The sequence below is a fragment of the Neopsephotus bourkii genome, unplaced genomic scaffold, assembly GCF_033783945.1.
Source record: "Neopsephotus bourkii isolate Nb327-2 ecotype Australia unplaced genomic scaffold, CSIRO-AGI_Nbou_v1 NB_140, whole genome shotgun sequence".
In the NCBI taxonomy this organism is placed as follows: domain Eukaryota; kingdom Metazoa; phylum Chordata; class Aves; order Psittaciformes; family Psittacidae; genus Neopsephotus; species Neopsephotus bourkii.
Genome location: NW_026900657.1, coordinates 331,720 through 349,063, shown reverse-complemented (window position 1 = coordinate 349,063; position 17,344 = coordinate 331,720). Strand labels below are relative to the sequence as shown.

At 38.8% G+C, this 17,344-nt stretch overlaps 1 protein-coding gene across 2 annotated transcripts; it reads left to right on the top strand.

The window, feature by feature from the left end:
- Positions 1 to 6,230: 6,230 nt before the first annotated feature.
- RNFT1 (ring finger protein, transmembrane 1) lies at positions 6,231 to 15,724 on the top strand. Of its 2 annotated transcripts, none has more exons than XM_061368363.1 (9): positions 6,231 to 6,393; positions 8,295 to 8,739; positions 9,077 to 9,153; positions 9,771 to 9,871; positions 10,508 to 10,661; positions 12,330 to 12,488; positions 13,623 to 13,688; positions 14,492 to 14,593; positions 14,784 to 15,724. In XM_061368363.1, the coding sequence occupies exons 2-9, from the start codon at positions 8,364 to 8,366 to the stop codon at positions 14,916 to 14,918; spliced, it is 1,170 nt and encodes a 389-aa protein (XP_061224347.1). In that variant the 5' UTR covers positions 6,231 to 6,393; positions 8,295 to 8,363; the 3' UTR covers positions 14,919 to 15,724. The 2 variants fall into 2 exon arrangements, with proteins under 2 accessions (XP_061224347.1, XP_061224336.1); XM_061368352.1 differs by having other exon boundaries at positions 6,235 to 6,393; positions 8,321 to 8,739.
- The last annotated feature ends 1,620 nt before the right edge of the window (positions 15,725 to 17,344 follow it).

The following is a 17,344-nucleotide window of genomic DNA, read 5'->3' as shown; positions in this document are numbered from 1 at the left end:
CAGAAGTTAGGGAGTGGTAGACCAAACTTTTCAAATTTGAATGCCTGAAGTTACACAGTCAGATCCTTACTTACACATAGAAGGAAGCCTGGTTTTCATCAGGCATGCTCAGGCCTCCCAGTTATTAGGACTTTCTTCATCACTTGAAAAAGGCTTTTTGTTTATGTATTTGTCTATGGATTTCTTGCCTAATTTCAGACTACCAAGTTGTATGATTTTCACTTAGAAATGCTGGCACTTCAGCTGCTACATCAATAAAAAGGACTCTAACTTGCTGGATCTTGAAAGGCCTCAGCAAATATTTTGATTGTATTTTTGATCTACGAGCAGTCAGAGGCCTGTCGGAAACTGGTGGACAGGAGAGTCACCTTCTACTAAAAATAGGGAAGACAACGCCAGACTTCAGCTCGTGCAAGCTCACATAATCATTATAATGTCTCTTGAAAGGAGCTACATATGAGCATAAGATTAATTCCAACATTCCTTCACCAATGTTTTACTCTGTAAGTAGCTCTTAGGTAAGTAGTAAGTACTCTTCTAAGTAGTCTTCCATTAATTCTTTCTATTCATGAAGAAAAGTACTAAGTGAGCTAGAAATCACTATTAAATTAAGATAATGATTATCATAAACAGATGTTTTATTTGACAGTTTGAGGGAAATGGGTGTGCTGTGATTTAGTTCAGAGACTTCAGTTCAATTGAAGACTCAGACTGTAAGATTAAATGAATTAAACAGCCTCACCCTTATCTCTAATTGTATAAATCATAAAATTGCCTCTCTAAGGGTCAGTATTGGAGATCTTTGCAAGAAGACACAAATTCTGTTTTGTGCCATAGCTGCAAACACACTGAATTTTCTCTGCCTCCTCAGAAATGGTTTTAAGTATGCCACTGCAAGAAAAGTGTGTATTACAGCAAGATAATAAATGTGTCTTGCTTAACAAACAACAGTGTTATCTCTTTGACCAGACACCAAGTAAATGGCACTATCTCTTAACCATATGCTGCAGACAAAGCCTCTGGCAGGTTGAAAGTCAAACACCTCTTACTATCATGTATCAACTCATAACTAAACCCCTGAAAAATAGGCATAGACACAAGCATGATATAAGTATGAAATGCATGGGGAAAAATTCTTCCACAGAAATGAAGTGTCGAATTTGGAAACGTAGACTAGTCAGCTATAAGGGTGTAAAGGTTCAGTTTCTGCCACTTCTGTAAGTTGGTGGACACAACGATTCTATGGTGATCTCCTTGCAACAAACAGTAAGTTAGAAACTTGTATCAGAGATATAGAAAATATGACTGTAATTTCTTCAAAATACTGGAGAATATTTATGACAGGGAGCAAACTGTGTGTTCTTGCAAAAGCACCCAATGCTCACTCCTACTGCACTCTAAACCGGTGAGTGGGCACTCCAGCTGACCATCTGAAGTCCAGGATTTCCAAAGCGAGGATCAGGGCAGTGCTCACTCATTATGAGCTGAGAATCTTTAAAGACACTTCTCAAGATAAAAATCTGAAGAGGAGCAAAGATGAAAGCAATGGCATCAGGCAAAAGCAAATTTACCACAAATAACATTTTTTCTTTTCCTCCCCCATTTCTTTTTCTTCTCTTAATGCATTTGAGCATGAAGTACAAATCTGCAAAATGCAAAGACTAAAAAAAAACAAAACCCAAACAAAATAAAAAGACCACACACCTCACAAAAAACAGAACCTGCAGAAGGGTTCTGTGGTTCTTTCAGAGGAAGTTGGGATATGCAAGGAATTATGCACTAGATCTAGATGCCAAGCATTTCCTTCAGATATGTTGATTTATCCAGATCTAACCCCCATAGCATTTATATTTATACCACCCAAAAATCTAAATGTTTGTTTCTGAGGTTCTCCTTCAGTCTAATTAATGTATCTTATGCAAGAAATAAACAAAGTACCAAATCATCGCTTAATGAAGTATGACATATTTTCCTTTACCAGAGAACTTGACTGGCACAAAACAAGCACAAAAAGCCACTGATGTGGAATTCCTGGTTTACAGTTTTATACAATTATTTTTATATTTGGTAATATATTTAGTAATTTTACCTTTTTTTTTCCCTTTTTTGTTAATTATTTATTTATTATTATATTTTATTATCCTTCCTGTACTTGTGAAATGTTATAGGCATAATCTGGATAATTTTATTACATGATGCACGTGGTCTTACTTGTGGATAAGACTTGCTAATAAACTAACACACATCTGTTAATAAAAAATTATTTTTGTTAGAAAAGCAGCAAAAACGCCTTCCATAATGCTAGAAACAGAGAATTTGATATATTTGCACCAAACTAAAACCAGAAGGTAAGCATTAACTTTATGAAGTGCAAACCAGGTCTTATTGACCAGTGAAGTAAACATTGACTGAAGTGAAGCAAATATTTACATGCTGACGTTAATGGGACAAATCCCATACAACACAACAAACAAGGTTTTGCCTACTCTATTTCTGTGTTTGTATTTATTCTGAAGGTTCTGAAAGGAAATATATGGAAATCTCTCTACAATGCTAATGCTTTTTAAATACAACTGGTTTTCCTTAGCACTTGAAATGGACATGCATTCAGAGGGCCAGAATATTTTGACCTTGTACAAGACAAAAGCTTAGCTAACTGTTTGCAGACAGAAAGTGTTAACTCACTCACTAAATTCTGACCACATAACAACATCCAAGACCTCTGTTTAACTGATCTCTAAGAAGGTAAACAGAAAGGTAGTCAACTTTCACCCACTCAAATCAACATTTTTCTTATATAGTGGTAACTACAAGATTCTTTCTCTCACCATTTATTCAGGTTATAGTTAGTCAAATAAAACGTTTTATGGCAGACAATCCTAATAATTACGAAGACAGACTTTTTTTTGTGTGAGTTGAAGACTATTAAACACTAACCCAAATAAATAAACAAATACAACTTTTAAACATTTCAATTTTATTACTTATGGTAGAACATTACTTTGGTTTTTAAACCTAAAATACATTACTATGTACGACAGAAAATAAAGAATAATTAAGGATATAAACATAAACAGGTAGTACAGATCAAACGTAACCACTTGGGCTAGGTTTTTATATACATGAGAAGTCATTATTCAATAGAAGGATTCACACAATTCACACATTGAGATTAACACATTAGATTGGGAAAAAAAACAATTTTGACAAACTTCAAAGATTCTATTAAAAACTCTGGCACCTTTAGGCACACCCACTAGAAAATACCAATGTCTTACACAGTGGATGATCATTAAAGTACATCTCTGACCTAAATACCTTTGTAATGGTCTTCCAACAGCAATTAACACACACCTAAAATTCTTTAACAGCTGAGTATTTTTTGAGTAATTGCATTTAACAGAGCTTCAATGTTACTACATGAATAGACCAGTTCAGAAAACAGCTTCTGCACTTCTTTCTAATGACCATGGGAATTGCTCTTCCTTGCCCGTAAAGACAGAGGCTGAGCACCCTCCTGTGAAGCAAGCAAAAATTACAACTGCCGTTTGTGGCTCTGCTATCTCTTTTTCATTCAAGACTCTATCTATACACAAACCCCAAGACTCCAGGATCTAATTCACCGGTTTTAAAACAATTATATGACCCCATTTCAGTGGAAGGAACTACTCTCAGTTTAGAATGACTTAACAGAAATGAGCACACTGCTGTATGCAGAGAGCAAAGAAGATTTCTGGAAACCTCGGGGAACAAGATGATGTCATTGCATTACAAAAATATCTGGTTCCAATTCTTTGCAGATCTGCCTGACACAGCTTACATGATTGGAGTTCAACAGCAGAATTCAGGGTCCTCTGCCATGGCTCCAGTGATGAGTTTTCAAAACTGGTCTCTATTACTCAGTGCCTTAAGTACAGGAGAACAAGAGCTGTTTTCTTGTGCTCAGAATTCAAACTGAAGTAAAGGTGCATTTGCAAATAATTGCAGGAGCTAGTTTTAAAAAGATTGAGCATTCTGACTGAGCTCAGGAAGCATTCCAATTTCAAAGGTCATTTGAGCCTCTTGGCAAGACTTTAAAATCCTCAATTTAAACTAAACCCTCCTAAGTTTGCAAAAGTCTTACATACTCGAGTAACGTTTTCTGTAGAATGAAGACAACTATGAAAGCCTCTGAATATTCAGGACATTCTGCTATTTTACAGGCTCTTGAAATAAAACAATTTTTTATCATATCATTAGCTACAATTCCTTCCCATGTATCTGAGAGCAGTTTCTTTAAATTTCATCACAGATGTACCCTGTGCATCTAATTTTAAAAGACTGGTTCCTTCCACACCTGATGAAAAATAGTACAGTTTATTGGGAGGAACAAAAGGTGAAGATTGTATCTATCTATATATATACAGGTACATATACACGTGAAAATATGGTCGGACATGAATTCAGCTCTGTATGAAATTTATGGGCATCCTTGGAGGAGACTCCAAAATACAAAATAGTAAATTTATTACTAGGTATTACCTGACCTAATGTGAGCAATACCCACAGGAAAAGATTTCCTATTTTATGTTAAGCATCTCTGAAATCTTTCTTGTGTCAGGAGTTAGTAAATCCAGAGGTCATTAATAGCATAATGAAAACATACCTGTTAAATAACAACATCACTGAGGAGTTACATACCTTCTAATGAACTGTGAATTGGAGATAAATCAGCAAGCAACCTGCATGAGCAAACATTATTGATTAATAAGCTGCCATGAATTAATTTCATATTTCCAGCGCATGCAACAATGAGAAACGGCTTAAAAAAAACCTTTGATTTAAAACTACATTTGTACTTTAATGCATTTTATAATTACAAAAAAGAAACAGTTGAACAAGGTTTTTATATTTGTATACTTCCAAGTGATGCACAGAAGGCAAGCATAATTTCCAACCATAAAACCCTATTTAAAAATAAAAGATTTATCATTGCTTTTCCTGATTTGAGAATCAAATTAAGATTTTTCACATTGTCCCTCATAATCCAAATACTATACAAATGAGTAACTGAGCAAAGAGTATAAGAATGAACAACATGGCATAGCATAAGTCAAACAGAGCAGTTTTGTGTTATCTTTGGAAGGATGGGGATATAGTCATGTAATTCTTAAGAGTGCTTCTAGCCAAGCATCTGAAATCTGCATTGGTGCTGCTACTTAGTAGTATTGCAATAATTGAGCAGGAGTACTACACAAATCAGGCCTTCTGAGTTCAGAGGGCCTACAGGAACAGGAGGCTTGTGGGTTTAACACTTAAGTGAATCTGTGACTAGCCTAGACTTCTTCCAGTACATCGGCCAGAGCCCAAGTGAAATGCAAAGAGTACAAGGCCTGAATTTCCAGTCAGTAAGTTCTAGACACATATTCCCAGAACATCATAAAAGTAGAAAAAATTGTTGAAGACGCTTCCTTAAAACCTACCTCCAACAAACCCAGAGAGTGCCCAGTGTTTCCAGCTTCTTCCTCAAGTATAAAAGAGAAGGTTTAGTGTTAGCTGCTATGTGTTACTAAACACCAGGCCACTTAGCTCTTCACCTCATGGGCTCTGGTGTTTATGTGCCCATCCTTTCCCTCTCCTAGGGTTACTGACCCTGCAGCAGTTCTGTGTTTAAAATTCTGAATTAACACAGTATTGCTGGTTTAACCTGAAACAACCCAGGACTGATCTTCAGAACTGCTCAGATATTAGGCACCAGTCTCCACATGAGCCGCATAGCTAAACACTTTTAGAACAGTATCTGAGCCAACGAAAGCAGATGCCCTTTCTGAATGCAAACTAATTTATTCAAGAGCATATTTTGAAAGAAAAAAACCTGATCTATTTAATTGTAAGCTTCTCCTAAAAGCTACAGTATCATTAACTAGGGTAACATTTTCCTCAGGTTTCCTTGGTGGCAAAGCCAATTTCCAGACAGCAGGACATCCCTGTAGTGAGCACTAATAGCCACCAACAAGTAATGATAGTGCAGTACATATATATATTTATATAATTTATTTCCCTCATTATTATTGCCTTCCCAGATTAATTTTAATTGATGCTTCAAACCTCAACCACTGCCATTTGGCGGGCCGGGGCCGGGGCCGCTGCCTGTCCCCGTTCCTGAGGCGAGCTCCCATCACAGCCCCCCGTTCCCCGTCCCCTCACGGGGCGAAGGCCTCGAGGACCCGCGGTCGCCCGTTGCCAGAGCAACACCCAGCTCGATGCCTTCCTCCTCCTCCCGCACGGCTCCTCCTCTTCCTCCCCCCCCCGCTCCCTGTCCCACCCACTCGGCCTCAGCAGCAGCGATGGAGGAGGCGGACGGCCGGGGCCTGGGCTGTGGCGCCGGGCGGAAGGCGCCGGCCGCCTGATGAGGTACCGCTGCCGGGGCCATGGAGGGGAGGGGAGGGGAGGGGAGGGCGGAAAGAGGGCTGCCGGCTGTCGCTCCCCCTCACAACCTGGGTCGGGGCGAGGAAGCGGGGATGCCCCACCGGGGTCACCCCTTCCCTACGCCGGAGCTTCCGTGGAGGCCGGCGGGGACCCCCGGCGTTCCGTCAGCGGCACACGACGTCACGGGGGGGGGGGGGGAATCCGTCCGGGGCGCGGCCCTGTGTGTGGAGCGGGCGAGGCCGCAGCGGCCCAGCGGGAGAACCCGTCCGGGTGCTATGGGAGGCGGCGGCCCAGGAAGAAACGGTTAACAGTGGGGTAAAAGAGCCTTTTTATCAAGGACCTAATTTCTTCTAATTAGGGGAGGGGGAGGAATCCTGGGAGCTGTGTGCGGGTTTCTTTCGCTTTGAAATCCCGTTTATTAACTTAGTTACTTGAAAGTTTGTTAGGCAGGGTGCCAAGGTAAGCTGAGCCACTCGAACAATGGGATCGCTCCCTTAACAGCGAGCTGTCAGAGTTTTGCAGAAGTAGACCCTAAAATGCTAACTGAAGGCTGCTAGTGAGACATGTAATTCCCCTCATTTTAAAGAGAGCATTCGTGGTCTGGTCCTGCAGATGCTCTTAGTGATGCTGCTCACACAAGTCAATACTGTCTCCAGCTTGTTGGCTTTATTCATGTGCATAAAATGACAGAACATGGCTTTTGGCTGGACTGAAGTGTGATGTAATCTTTGGCCAACAGAAATAAAGTAGTAGCAGCTGCACTTCTCAATGGTAGTAAAGTTTCCGTATTCATATATTATTTAAATTGATGCAATTTACTCTTCTAATAAAAATCCCCTTTAAAAGGCTGAAGAATTCTGGGTTTAATATATTAAGAACTTTTCGCAGCACAAAACCAATTTTGCTTTAACCTTTCTGTATCCCCAGTGGAAGTAGCTGTGTATGTACACTGAGCTTTGGAAAAAAGTCATTTCAGAGAGGAATCCGAAAGAGTTTGAATCACAGAAAAAGGATTGTAACAAAATTCCTAATGTTTCCTAATAATATTACTCCGTAGTCACAAGTACTGCGCTAAATCTCACTTCAGAGCATTCTGCGAAATCATTATTCTGATGTCAGACCAGTCCAGAGGTGTAGATCTAACACTATCTTACCAATGTTAAGACTGACACACAAGTGAAAAGCTGCCCAGGAGGACAACAGAAGGACGCCAAAGGAAAGATAAATAAGACCTCATCTGGGTGGTCTCACTGTTAGCTTATAGCTTGTGGGCCGCAAGTCTTTTCACCCAGACCATATGGTCAAGGCTCTTTTAAATGCTTCTTACAAAATGGACTAACCTGGTTCTGCTCACTTACCCAGACAGGATAATCTCATTAATCTCATAATGGCCCTCAATTTTAAGCATGCACTGGCTTTTGACTAGACTTGTCTGAACAAATGCTTACTATTTTATGGGCACATGTAAATGTACTCTTTGCTTCCTTCCCATCATTGTTTGCTCCTTCTCTGGCCTATTACTTTACTATTTTTGTGAAATCATGCAGCACTTCTAAGATCTCTTTTGTACAAGCTAGTGCTGGTCTCCTGTTCAGCAGCTTTTGCTCTTCTGATTTGCATTGAAGCAACTTTAAATTCTACTAAGGCATCCAGGCTAGAAAATCTGCACGTGAGAAAAAGGAAATAATTTTACATGGCACACATTAAAGTCGCCCTGTGCAGACAGGGTGCAAAGCCAGCACACCAGCTTTCAGGACAAAATGAATCTTTACTTCATGCAGACAGTCACTATTGTATTTGTGTTGGGGTTTCTGTTTTGTTGGGGTGTTTTTTGCTTTGTTTTGTTGTTTGTTTTTTTCCCCTGAACTAGTTCTCTCTTCCTTCAGCTGTGACTTTTAATATCCCACTTTAGGAGACAAAATAGCAAGAATCTGTACCAGAAAAAAAATCCCACCATGCAACCAAACTGCAGTCATCTCCACAACATCCAAGGGAGCGGCGATGACTCTTCATCTCCTCAGAGCACCCACGCAGTGAGGTTGTCAGGAGAGAGCTCGTGCCATCATAGTGGAGACATTCGCATAGAGCTGAACTCTGCTGTGGGAGAAGCCAGAGAAAATGCGAATTCCCAGCATCCAGGGCCAGGTTCCCGTAGTCGCTCCCCTAGACATGCCCACGTCGAAGCAGGAGGACTCAATGATTCTACTCCAGACTCAGAGGAACACAGCAGCAGCTCCCTCTCAGAGCTCAGATACCTGCTCCAGTGGCTGTACAAAAGTCTGCCGTATATCTTGATTCTGTGTGTCAAATTGGTCATGCAGCATATAATCGGTAGAGTATAACAAAATAAGTTCTGAGGGAACAGACCCTCCTCCCTCAAGAGATACACTAATAACCATGCCTGAAATATAATGCAGTTTATTTTTAGCCTTATTTTTATTTGCTTTATCAGAAAGAGAGATTTACTAACTACATTTCAGTTGGCTTCTGTTTCCTTTGCTGGCACATGTACAATGTGCGTAATTATTCTGGCTTGACAGTCTGAGCTATTAATTGTAATTACAAAGAAGTATTAGAAGTGGCTGGTTTTATAACCCAGTTCTGTATTTTTCTTCTTTTTTTCTTTTTTTTTTTTTTTTGTGTATAACTGACCCTTTTTTCCTAATAGGCATTTCTCTTGGAATTGGGCTTCTAACAACTTACGTGTATGCAAACAAAAGCATAGTAAATCAGGTTTTTCTAAGAGTAAGTATCACCCTATACAGCAAAATTCTGTAAGTTAACCAAGACCTTTATCCATCAATTTTTCAAAGAAAAGTGAGTGGAGATACTGATTAATTTACCTAAGACTATCGGGTGTCAAGGTTTCAAGATGGAAGTTAAGTCTCAATGCTTCTGTATAGTGTAGAGCTGCTCAGATAAGTAAGGCTTGCAAAATTCAAACCAAGGGGTTTTTCCTTTCTCTGACTTTGAACATTGAAATCACTTCAACTGATAAAAGCTTTTTGGAATTCATGGAAGAACTTCTTAAATATATTTGTGGAATTGAACAGCAGGTGGAATTTAAAGCTTTCAGCTGTCTCTGTTCACTTCCAAAGAAAAATCTGCTGTTTCTTTAGAGTGGGGTGGGTTTTGGTCGTGTTTTTAGAAAAAACTTGATACCATAGAAATCATTATATTGAAAACTGAAATAACTGTTTTAACCTTTCCACTGAGTTCTGTTTTATTTGGCCTAAACCTACTAGAGAGAAAATCCTCTAGTAATAACTGTTCAGGTACAACAGACTTAGGGCTTTGGCGATACATTTAGGACACTGATACTCAGATAAGGGCTGTAATATGTCTTTACAATTACCTTACAGGAACGGTGCTCCAAGTTGCAATGTGCTTGGTTACTAGTATACTTAACTGGATCATCCCTCCTCTTGTATTACACGTTTCATTCTCAGTCACTGTATTACAGGTAAGTAAAGGAATGTCTCACATCATAAATTACTCAAATATTAACTGGGGACATTTTATCTGGGCTGCTGCTGTTTTTCTTTAAAATGAAGGAGAAACCAATGCCACAGTTAATCTCCATTCCTCCTCTTTTTCCCAGCTGAACACATGCTGTCCTTAAAAACAGTATGCTGGAATTTACTAGACCCCATAAGCAACTTATGGCACAGCTGTACCATAAGGAGCGTACCTGGGTTTATTCCCAGCTTTGACCCTGCGAGCTTGCCTTTGCAGTACTGAACATGGCATTCTAGGGATCTGTGGAGCTTATGCCTCCAATTTATTTTTTTTCCCCTTAGTATTCTGTGACTGCAGTCTTGGCTGTAAATCAGCCAGAGGCTATGTTGCTACAGTGAGAAAGCAAGCCTGTCTCTAGAGGATGGGGGTAGTGATGAAGGTAAGGGAAGGAAGGTTCAGAAATTAACAGGCTGTCAGATATCATGAATGGTAATTTACAATAAAGAGTTCATTTTGTTAGCAAGTATTTTCCCTCTGTGTAAGCCAGGTTTTCTTTTATAATTAAACCTGCTGGGATAATCTCTGGTTTTGCTTTCCTCTAAATAGGATGTTCCAGTAACTTCTGATACTTCCCTTGTAGCTTAATCTTCTTCAACCCTACTGTGGATTTTATGAACTTCTGGGAGGTACTCTGGATTGTGGGAATCACAGACTTTATTCTGAAATTTCTCTTCATGAGCTTTAAGTGCATTATTCTCTTGGTGCCTTCTTTTATGATGTCCTTTAAATCTAAGGTAAGGAAACAAGCTGTATTTTTGCTTCCTTATGAAGATTCTTTTAAGGTAAAATGAGCTAATTATTAAAAGCTACCTAGATAAAAGTCTTTTTAATTAAAGGTCTGTATGTAATCCATCACTACACTGTGGGCAAGAAAACCCTGTGGATTTCAGATTCTTCCCTGCTTGGTGCTAAGGAAGGCTTACAGTCAGATCTGAAACAACTGCTTGCATTATGTCATCGGATAAACGGGTTTATTTCTGTCTCTAAGTGGGGGGCAATGTGGAAACCTTTTATTTGCTGCAGTGTAAGAGTGCGTGGAGAGGCAGTTGCAGCTGAAGCACAGTAAATTTTTAATGTGTGTGAGAGTAACTGACGTAGGAAGACATTAAGATCTGTGCATGCAAACAGCTGGTTTTCTGTCTCTTCAAAAATAATGCTGAATTTTCTTCTGTTAATAAATGAAGCAGTAGTTGTGTCAGATCAGTTAATTTGATTCATAGCTTAATTCCTCAAACTAGTGAAGTTTAATCATTTTCACAGAAGCCTACACTGGTTGGTGGGGTGTTTATTCTTATCTGCTTCCTGAAAGAGGCAAAAGCAATTAAATTTTATGTCAAAATATCAAATGCTAGTACTGGTTAAAAAAACCCCAATTAAAATAGAGGCTAACAAGCACAGTTCATACGTGGCAGCTTTTGAACAGGATGCTTTGGTAGGTTTTTCTCTTGCAAAACGTACCAGAACAAGTTTTTCTCAGGTACAACTGCTTTCTCTAAATACTGACTTATAATCAACATATCTAGGGGTTTTTCCTACAGCTACTGATATAACATCTAAAAAGTAGTTATTGAAAATTCCATTACACCAACTGTGACCTAAACTGTTGTTGTCTAGATTAAAGAAGGAATCTGATCAATAGTGGCAAATTGTGGCATTATCCAGTGTACATTGTAGAAAGAGCACTTCTTGCTTGTTATAAATACAGTTTTAAAGACAAATGTAAGGAAATAAGGTAAGAGCTAAGCTAAATACCCGTGAATATACGTGCACACACACAGAGCCCTACGCAGGACACCTGTGCTTTGGAGTTGTTACTCAGTAATTTTTAGGCTGTCACTGAACTCTCTTTACCTGTTCCATCCAGCTACCCTGTGCTTTGTTTATGGCCCCCCAGTTTTCTTATCATCCCATCCTATATATGAGTTAATCATCTCAAGATAAGGCTTCTTACAGAGGCATGAGCTAATACTTACAGGAAAAGAGTTTGTAGTTTATATTTGTTGCTAAAAGAATGGGCCTGAGTTCAGGACATGACTGTTAATGAAAAGCTGATCTATGGGACTGAATTTGGCTTACTTTCCATTTTCATGTAACTTCTATTTATTTTTTTAATGCTTATGTAAGTAAGACTGATAGTATTGCAAAGCACGAAGGCATCTGACAAGCCATCCTATTTTAGCTTATTAATTTGATTTTCTGAAGTACTACAGTCGTGTTATTGTATTTGTACAATTGTGGTGAGACTAATCATCTGGTCGTAATTCTTTTTCATGCTCCGTATTTAGTTGTTTCAAGATAATACAGCAGGAAGTTACTTCAAAGTATAACAATGCGTCACTTCTCTATTTTAAAAATCCTTTGTGTTTTAAATCTTAAGTGATTCTTTTGCATATCTTGCTTAGGGCTACTGGTACATGCTGTTAGAAGAACTCTGCCAGTATTACCGTATGTTTGTCCCCATACCAGTTTGGTTCCGTTATCTTATTGGCTATGGGGAGCTGGATGGTGTACTAGGATGGACCCTTGAGATATTGCTGGGCCTTCTCTACCTCATCCTGAAAGTACGTAAGCTTTATATTCCTCTTAAAGTGTTTTGCAGTAATTATTACAGTGGGTTAGAGATGCATGAACAACCACATTTCTGAAAGTTCTCTTGTGTTTGAACTGATTTGCAGGTTAGAATCATAGAATCATAGCATAGTTAGGGTTGGAAAGGACCTTAAGATAATCCAGTTCCAACCCCCCTGCCATGGGCAGGGACACCTCACACTAAACCATCTTACCCAAGGTTTCGTCCAACCTGGCCTTGAACACTGCCAGGGATGGAGCACTCACAACCTCCCTGGGCAACCCATTCCAGTGCCTCACCACTCTTAACAGGAAAGAATTTCCTCCTTATATCCAATCTAAACTTCCTCTGTTTAAGTTTTAACCCATTACCACTTGTCCTGTTACTACAGTGAAGTTGATGCTTTAGTTTAAGTGATACAGCCTTCCAAAACTGATAGGAAAATTGGCTTAGGAGACCAAATCATCTTTTTCCTGCACCTGTTCTGGGAATGGATTTGGGTTGCATAGCAAAGAACACTGTTACTATAGGTCCCCTCACATCAGACGCTGTTACCAGATCTTGAGGAAAAGAGCCTGCAAAAATAAAGGGAGAATTCACAGCTAGAAGAATGAACATTTTCCAGGAAACCAGATTTTTCTCTCTGCTGGATTAGACCTGTTGTGATGCTGAAGAAGTTAAACATAAATGTTCATACTGGCTGTCTACTTCACTAGAGAGCTGATCTGCCCCAAGTGCAACCAGACTTGGCACAAGTTTGGCTTTGAACGTGAAAAATGCTTCATAATACTGAGGTATCTTAATTATGACAAGTCTGAAGACTGTCGTGTATATAATAATAATGCTGATATACTTGCACTTGCATGCTTCCTTTTAGAGCATCAACACTATTTTTCTTTTGAAGAACAGACACCTACTGAGGAAAAAACCTGCAGGGTAAATTCTTAGTTTGGTGACATATTAAGCAATTAAATAAGGTCAGTCTGAACTATAGCTTTGCTTATGATGCTGTGAGCATCAAACTAGCAGCAAGACTTCTGATGTTAGAATCTGCACAAAAGCTTCAAAGCATTTAGTTCACAGAGAAAAATGCTACATGTAACTCAAGTTTTCTTTCTCATTTCAGCTTTTGAGCCTTTTTGGACAATTGAGAAACTTCAGGCAGGTCTTACGGATATTTTTCACACGACCAGTGAGTAGTGAATTCTCTTATGACAAAACAATAAACCCAATGAATAACCTCATTCCTGTATTACTTCCTGTTCTAGCAAATAGACAACTGCATTTTAAAAGTAAACCCACGCTGCATACTCATTCTCCCATTTTACAGTCTGACTGCGTGATTACATTGTCGTTTGAACACCCCTTATCCCCTGATCTATTCTGCATATGTCTTCAGATAAATGTATATGAAATAACATACCCTTTTTGTCCCTCTTCCTGCTTTTTAACTGGAATAAACTTTGGTTGGATGCAGACAGCTTTATGCTGAAATACAGTCATAATTGAAGCTTGCCAAAATAACTGATATGCAAGTAACTTGTTGGAATTCTAAGTTTCTAGATAATCTTTCTCTGTAGTAGATACACTGTTTAGAGCCTGCTGTTCGTGTCGTAAAATGCGTAGAAGGTTTTGGAGCACAGTTTCATTGAACTACAAGAACAATAAAGCACTCCTCATTTTCTAAGTGCTGTCTTGATCAAATTGGAACTTACCACAGCGTTTTGCTTAGAGGACACTGTCAAAATAAATCTGCTGTTTATCCAGTAACTGTGATCAGGGGAAGATACTAACTACACAGCATGATATGTAGGAGCAGATAAGCTTTAGGCCCCAAGACAACTATTAAAAACCACAGCAACATCTCGTTGAGTAAGGATTGAATAGTTTTCCTGGCACAGCAGCCCTTATTCCCAATTCCTTTCTGTCCTGGTATTTCTGTGTTTTGTTTTGGCTTTTTTCTCTCCCTAGAAACTAAAATCCCTTGTTTTACAGCACTATGGGGTGACAGCTAGCAAGAGACAGTGTTCTGAATCGGACGACATTTGTTCAATCTGCCAAGCTGAATTTCAGAAGCCTATTCTGCTTATCTGCCAGGTAATACACACTATGAGAATTATTTGTTGCAAACTTAAAAATACTTTAACCAGCTGGTAAACCCACCAACATGAAGTTAGATTAGTGAGTGTGTGTCTGATTATTTTTAGAAATTAGGCTATGCAAATAATATACCATCTTATAAATGGAAGAGCTTAGAAGCTCTAAGTTCTCATTCTTTTCATTACAGCACACATTTTGTGAAGAATGCATCTCTTTATGGTTTAATAGAGAAAAAACGTGTCCACTCTGCAGAACTGTTATTGCAGACCATGTTAACAAGTGGAAGGATGGAGCTACATCTATGCATCTACAGATTTTCTAAAGCATGTTGAAACAACCTGGTTTGCTGTTTGTTTGTTCAAGCCAAGGTTTTTCAGTTTACTGCAGATAAATTGTAGGTGGCAGAAGGAACGAGTTCCCAAATTCTAGATAACATGCTTCTGTGAAACGTTCTGGTACTTAAAACCACACAGAAAATGTTAACTTGACCTTAAGCGTAAGAAAAGTAAGTTTACAGACTGGATGCACATAAGTCAGCATTGCTTCTCTTGTGATGCTTGTAGGAAACAAGTCCTTGAAAAAATGCTGCATTATTTCTTGTAGCAGCTTCTTAATGCAATATTTTATCTTAAAAGTTTTCAGTAGAGATCCAGATTGTACTGAATTGTATTTATCTTTCTAACATGACTCAAATCGAAAGGTCGGCCTACCAATTTTATTAAGGGAATGAGTAAATTTTGTACTCTGGACTACAGTGAGAAGTAGAGCTACTTGTCACTTCTTGCATTAAAGATCCTTTAATGCTTGCCCAACTGATGAGAGAAATGAGCTTCTTATTCATGCACCTGTAACAGCAACTATTTCTCACTGTACCTGGAGATAAGCCATAAGACTTTTCCCCTTTAGGTTCTTGTAGGCTTAAAATGGATCTTTGGCTCAGTAGAGAAACCAACCACTATTGGTAGTTTTTTACTTAACATTTTACAAAGTTGGTATTTTTAAAACAAAACTTTAATACTATATTTTTGTCGTAACAGGAACCAGATTTTCTTACAGGGGAGAATCTATACTATATTTTCGATTTGTAGTATGCATAAAAATCAGAGAGAATAAATGCATTTAAATCTATTTGTTTGGTGCATGTTGAATAAAGAAATAAGATTCATTACTGTTTTAAGTATGACCCTACACCTAAGCACAGAACAGCTCACTGCTAGCTATACTTTTCCTGTTAAACTAATGTCTCTGAAAAACAAAAACCATCCAAATGCTACAACTTACTCATGGCTAGTCTTTATGCTAATTGTAGAGCTAAGTTAGATCAAATCTCCCTTTTATTTTTTTTTCCTACTTGTCTTGTTTCACCTTGCTATTCAGATAAAACTGAAAAAAACCACTCGAAGTATTGTTACAGCAAAGTTAAACTGAGTTGCCATTTACTTGAGCATGTCTTAATAGCTTTATGGAACTTGTAAATTTGGGAAAAAAAACCCCAACCCTACAATTAAAAAGTTAGTGATGGATGATGTAGTAACTCAACTAGCCAGGCAGAATATCTGAGTACTATGAAGTTGCAGCTGACACAGCCAGATTTATAGAGCTGTAAGGGCATGATGACACCATTAAAGGTATAGGTAAACCAGTAGAACTTAGTATAAGTTAGAATTTAGATGGAAGATTCAAGCTAAGAGTTATCTTTTTATGTTCAATCTGGGTTTTGCTATAGGGTGCTGTGTATTTTCTAATTGCGTATTTTTGAAGTTTACTGCAGTTCAGTGTAAATGTGCCCTATGATTCCTTCACCATGGTACTGGAGTGACTGGGCAAAAAGACTCCAGCTTAAAGAAAACAGGCAAAAGCTTCTAAATCTGTAAATGGAAACCTATGGGAGTAGAAGAGACTGGTTCTCATGGAAGCCTTTCCCAGCGGGTGAGCTACTTAACTGGAGAATGTGCAGCTGAATGGCATCACAGCAATCCCGAGGGTGGCAGGGAAGAATCAGAGCTTGGTCACAGCCACAGCTGTGCTGTAAGGGGCTTGTGCCTGTATCTCCAGTTCTGTCAGAACAAACTGCTCTTTGTTTCCCTAGAGAGATCTAGCTATGCCTTAACTTGCATTTGAAGTTCGTACAAGATCAGAACTGTTTGTTATTTAAATTTTATCAGTGCTTATAGTCAGACTGCTGCTGCTGCAGAGCTTCCCTTGAGAGATGGACAAGGACTGAATCAAAGAACAAAAATCAGTAGAGGGAACTTAAGGTTGGATTCGGAATCTCTGGTGGGCCCACAAAGACATTGGCAGCTGACTTGGTTATACAACCATATTTAGGCTTTCCGAAACTTAATCATGAACATACGGTTGAGCTTCTTTAGCATTTGAAGGTTTTTCTCTTCATACAGGCATTGTGTGGGTACTGTGTAAACACAATGAGTGCTCCACTTAATTTAGTCAACAAGTAACACCTTTAAAAAAAGCTTTGCTTGTGTGAGTAAAATGTGTGACTAAGCCAAATACACAGCTTAGAAGGGCAGATGTGATCGCCAGTCGTTCCTAAAATACTGGGCTTTTCCTGAAACGCCAATACCAACAGCTTAATCACTTTTTAATTAAAAAACCCTCTCAGAGAAAATATATTCTAAGTTCATCAGACTTACAATGTTAGAACAAGGAAATGCACTTCCTGATGCTAGGAAGTTTATTGATTATTGGTTAGATTCTTGATTAAATTAACCACCTACCCACAATGGG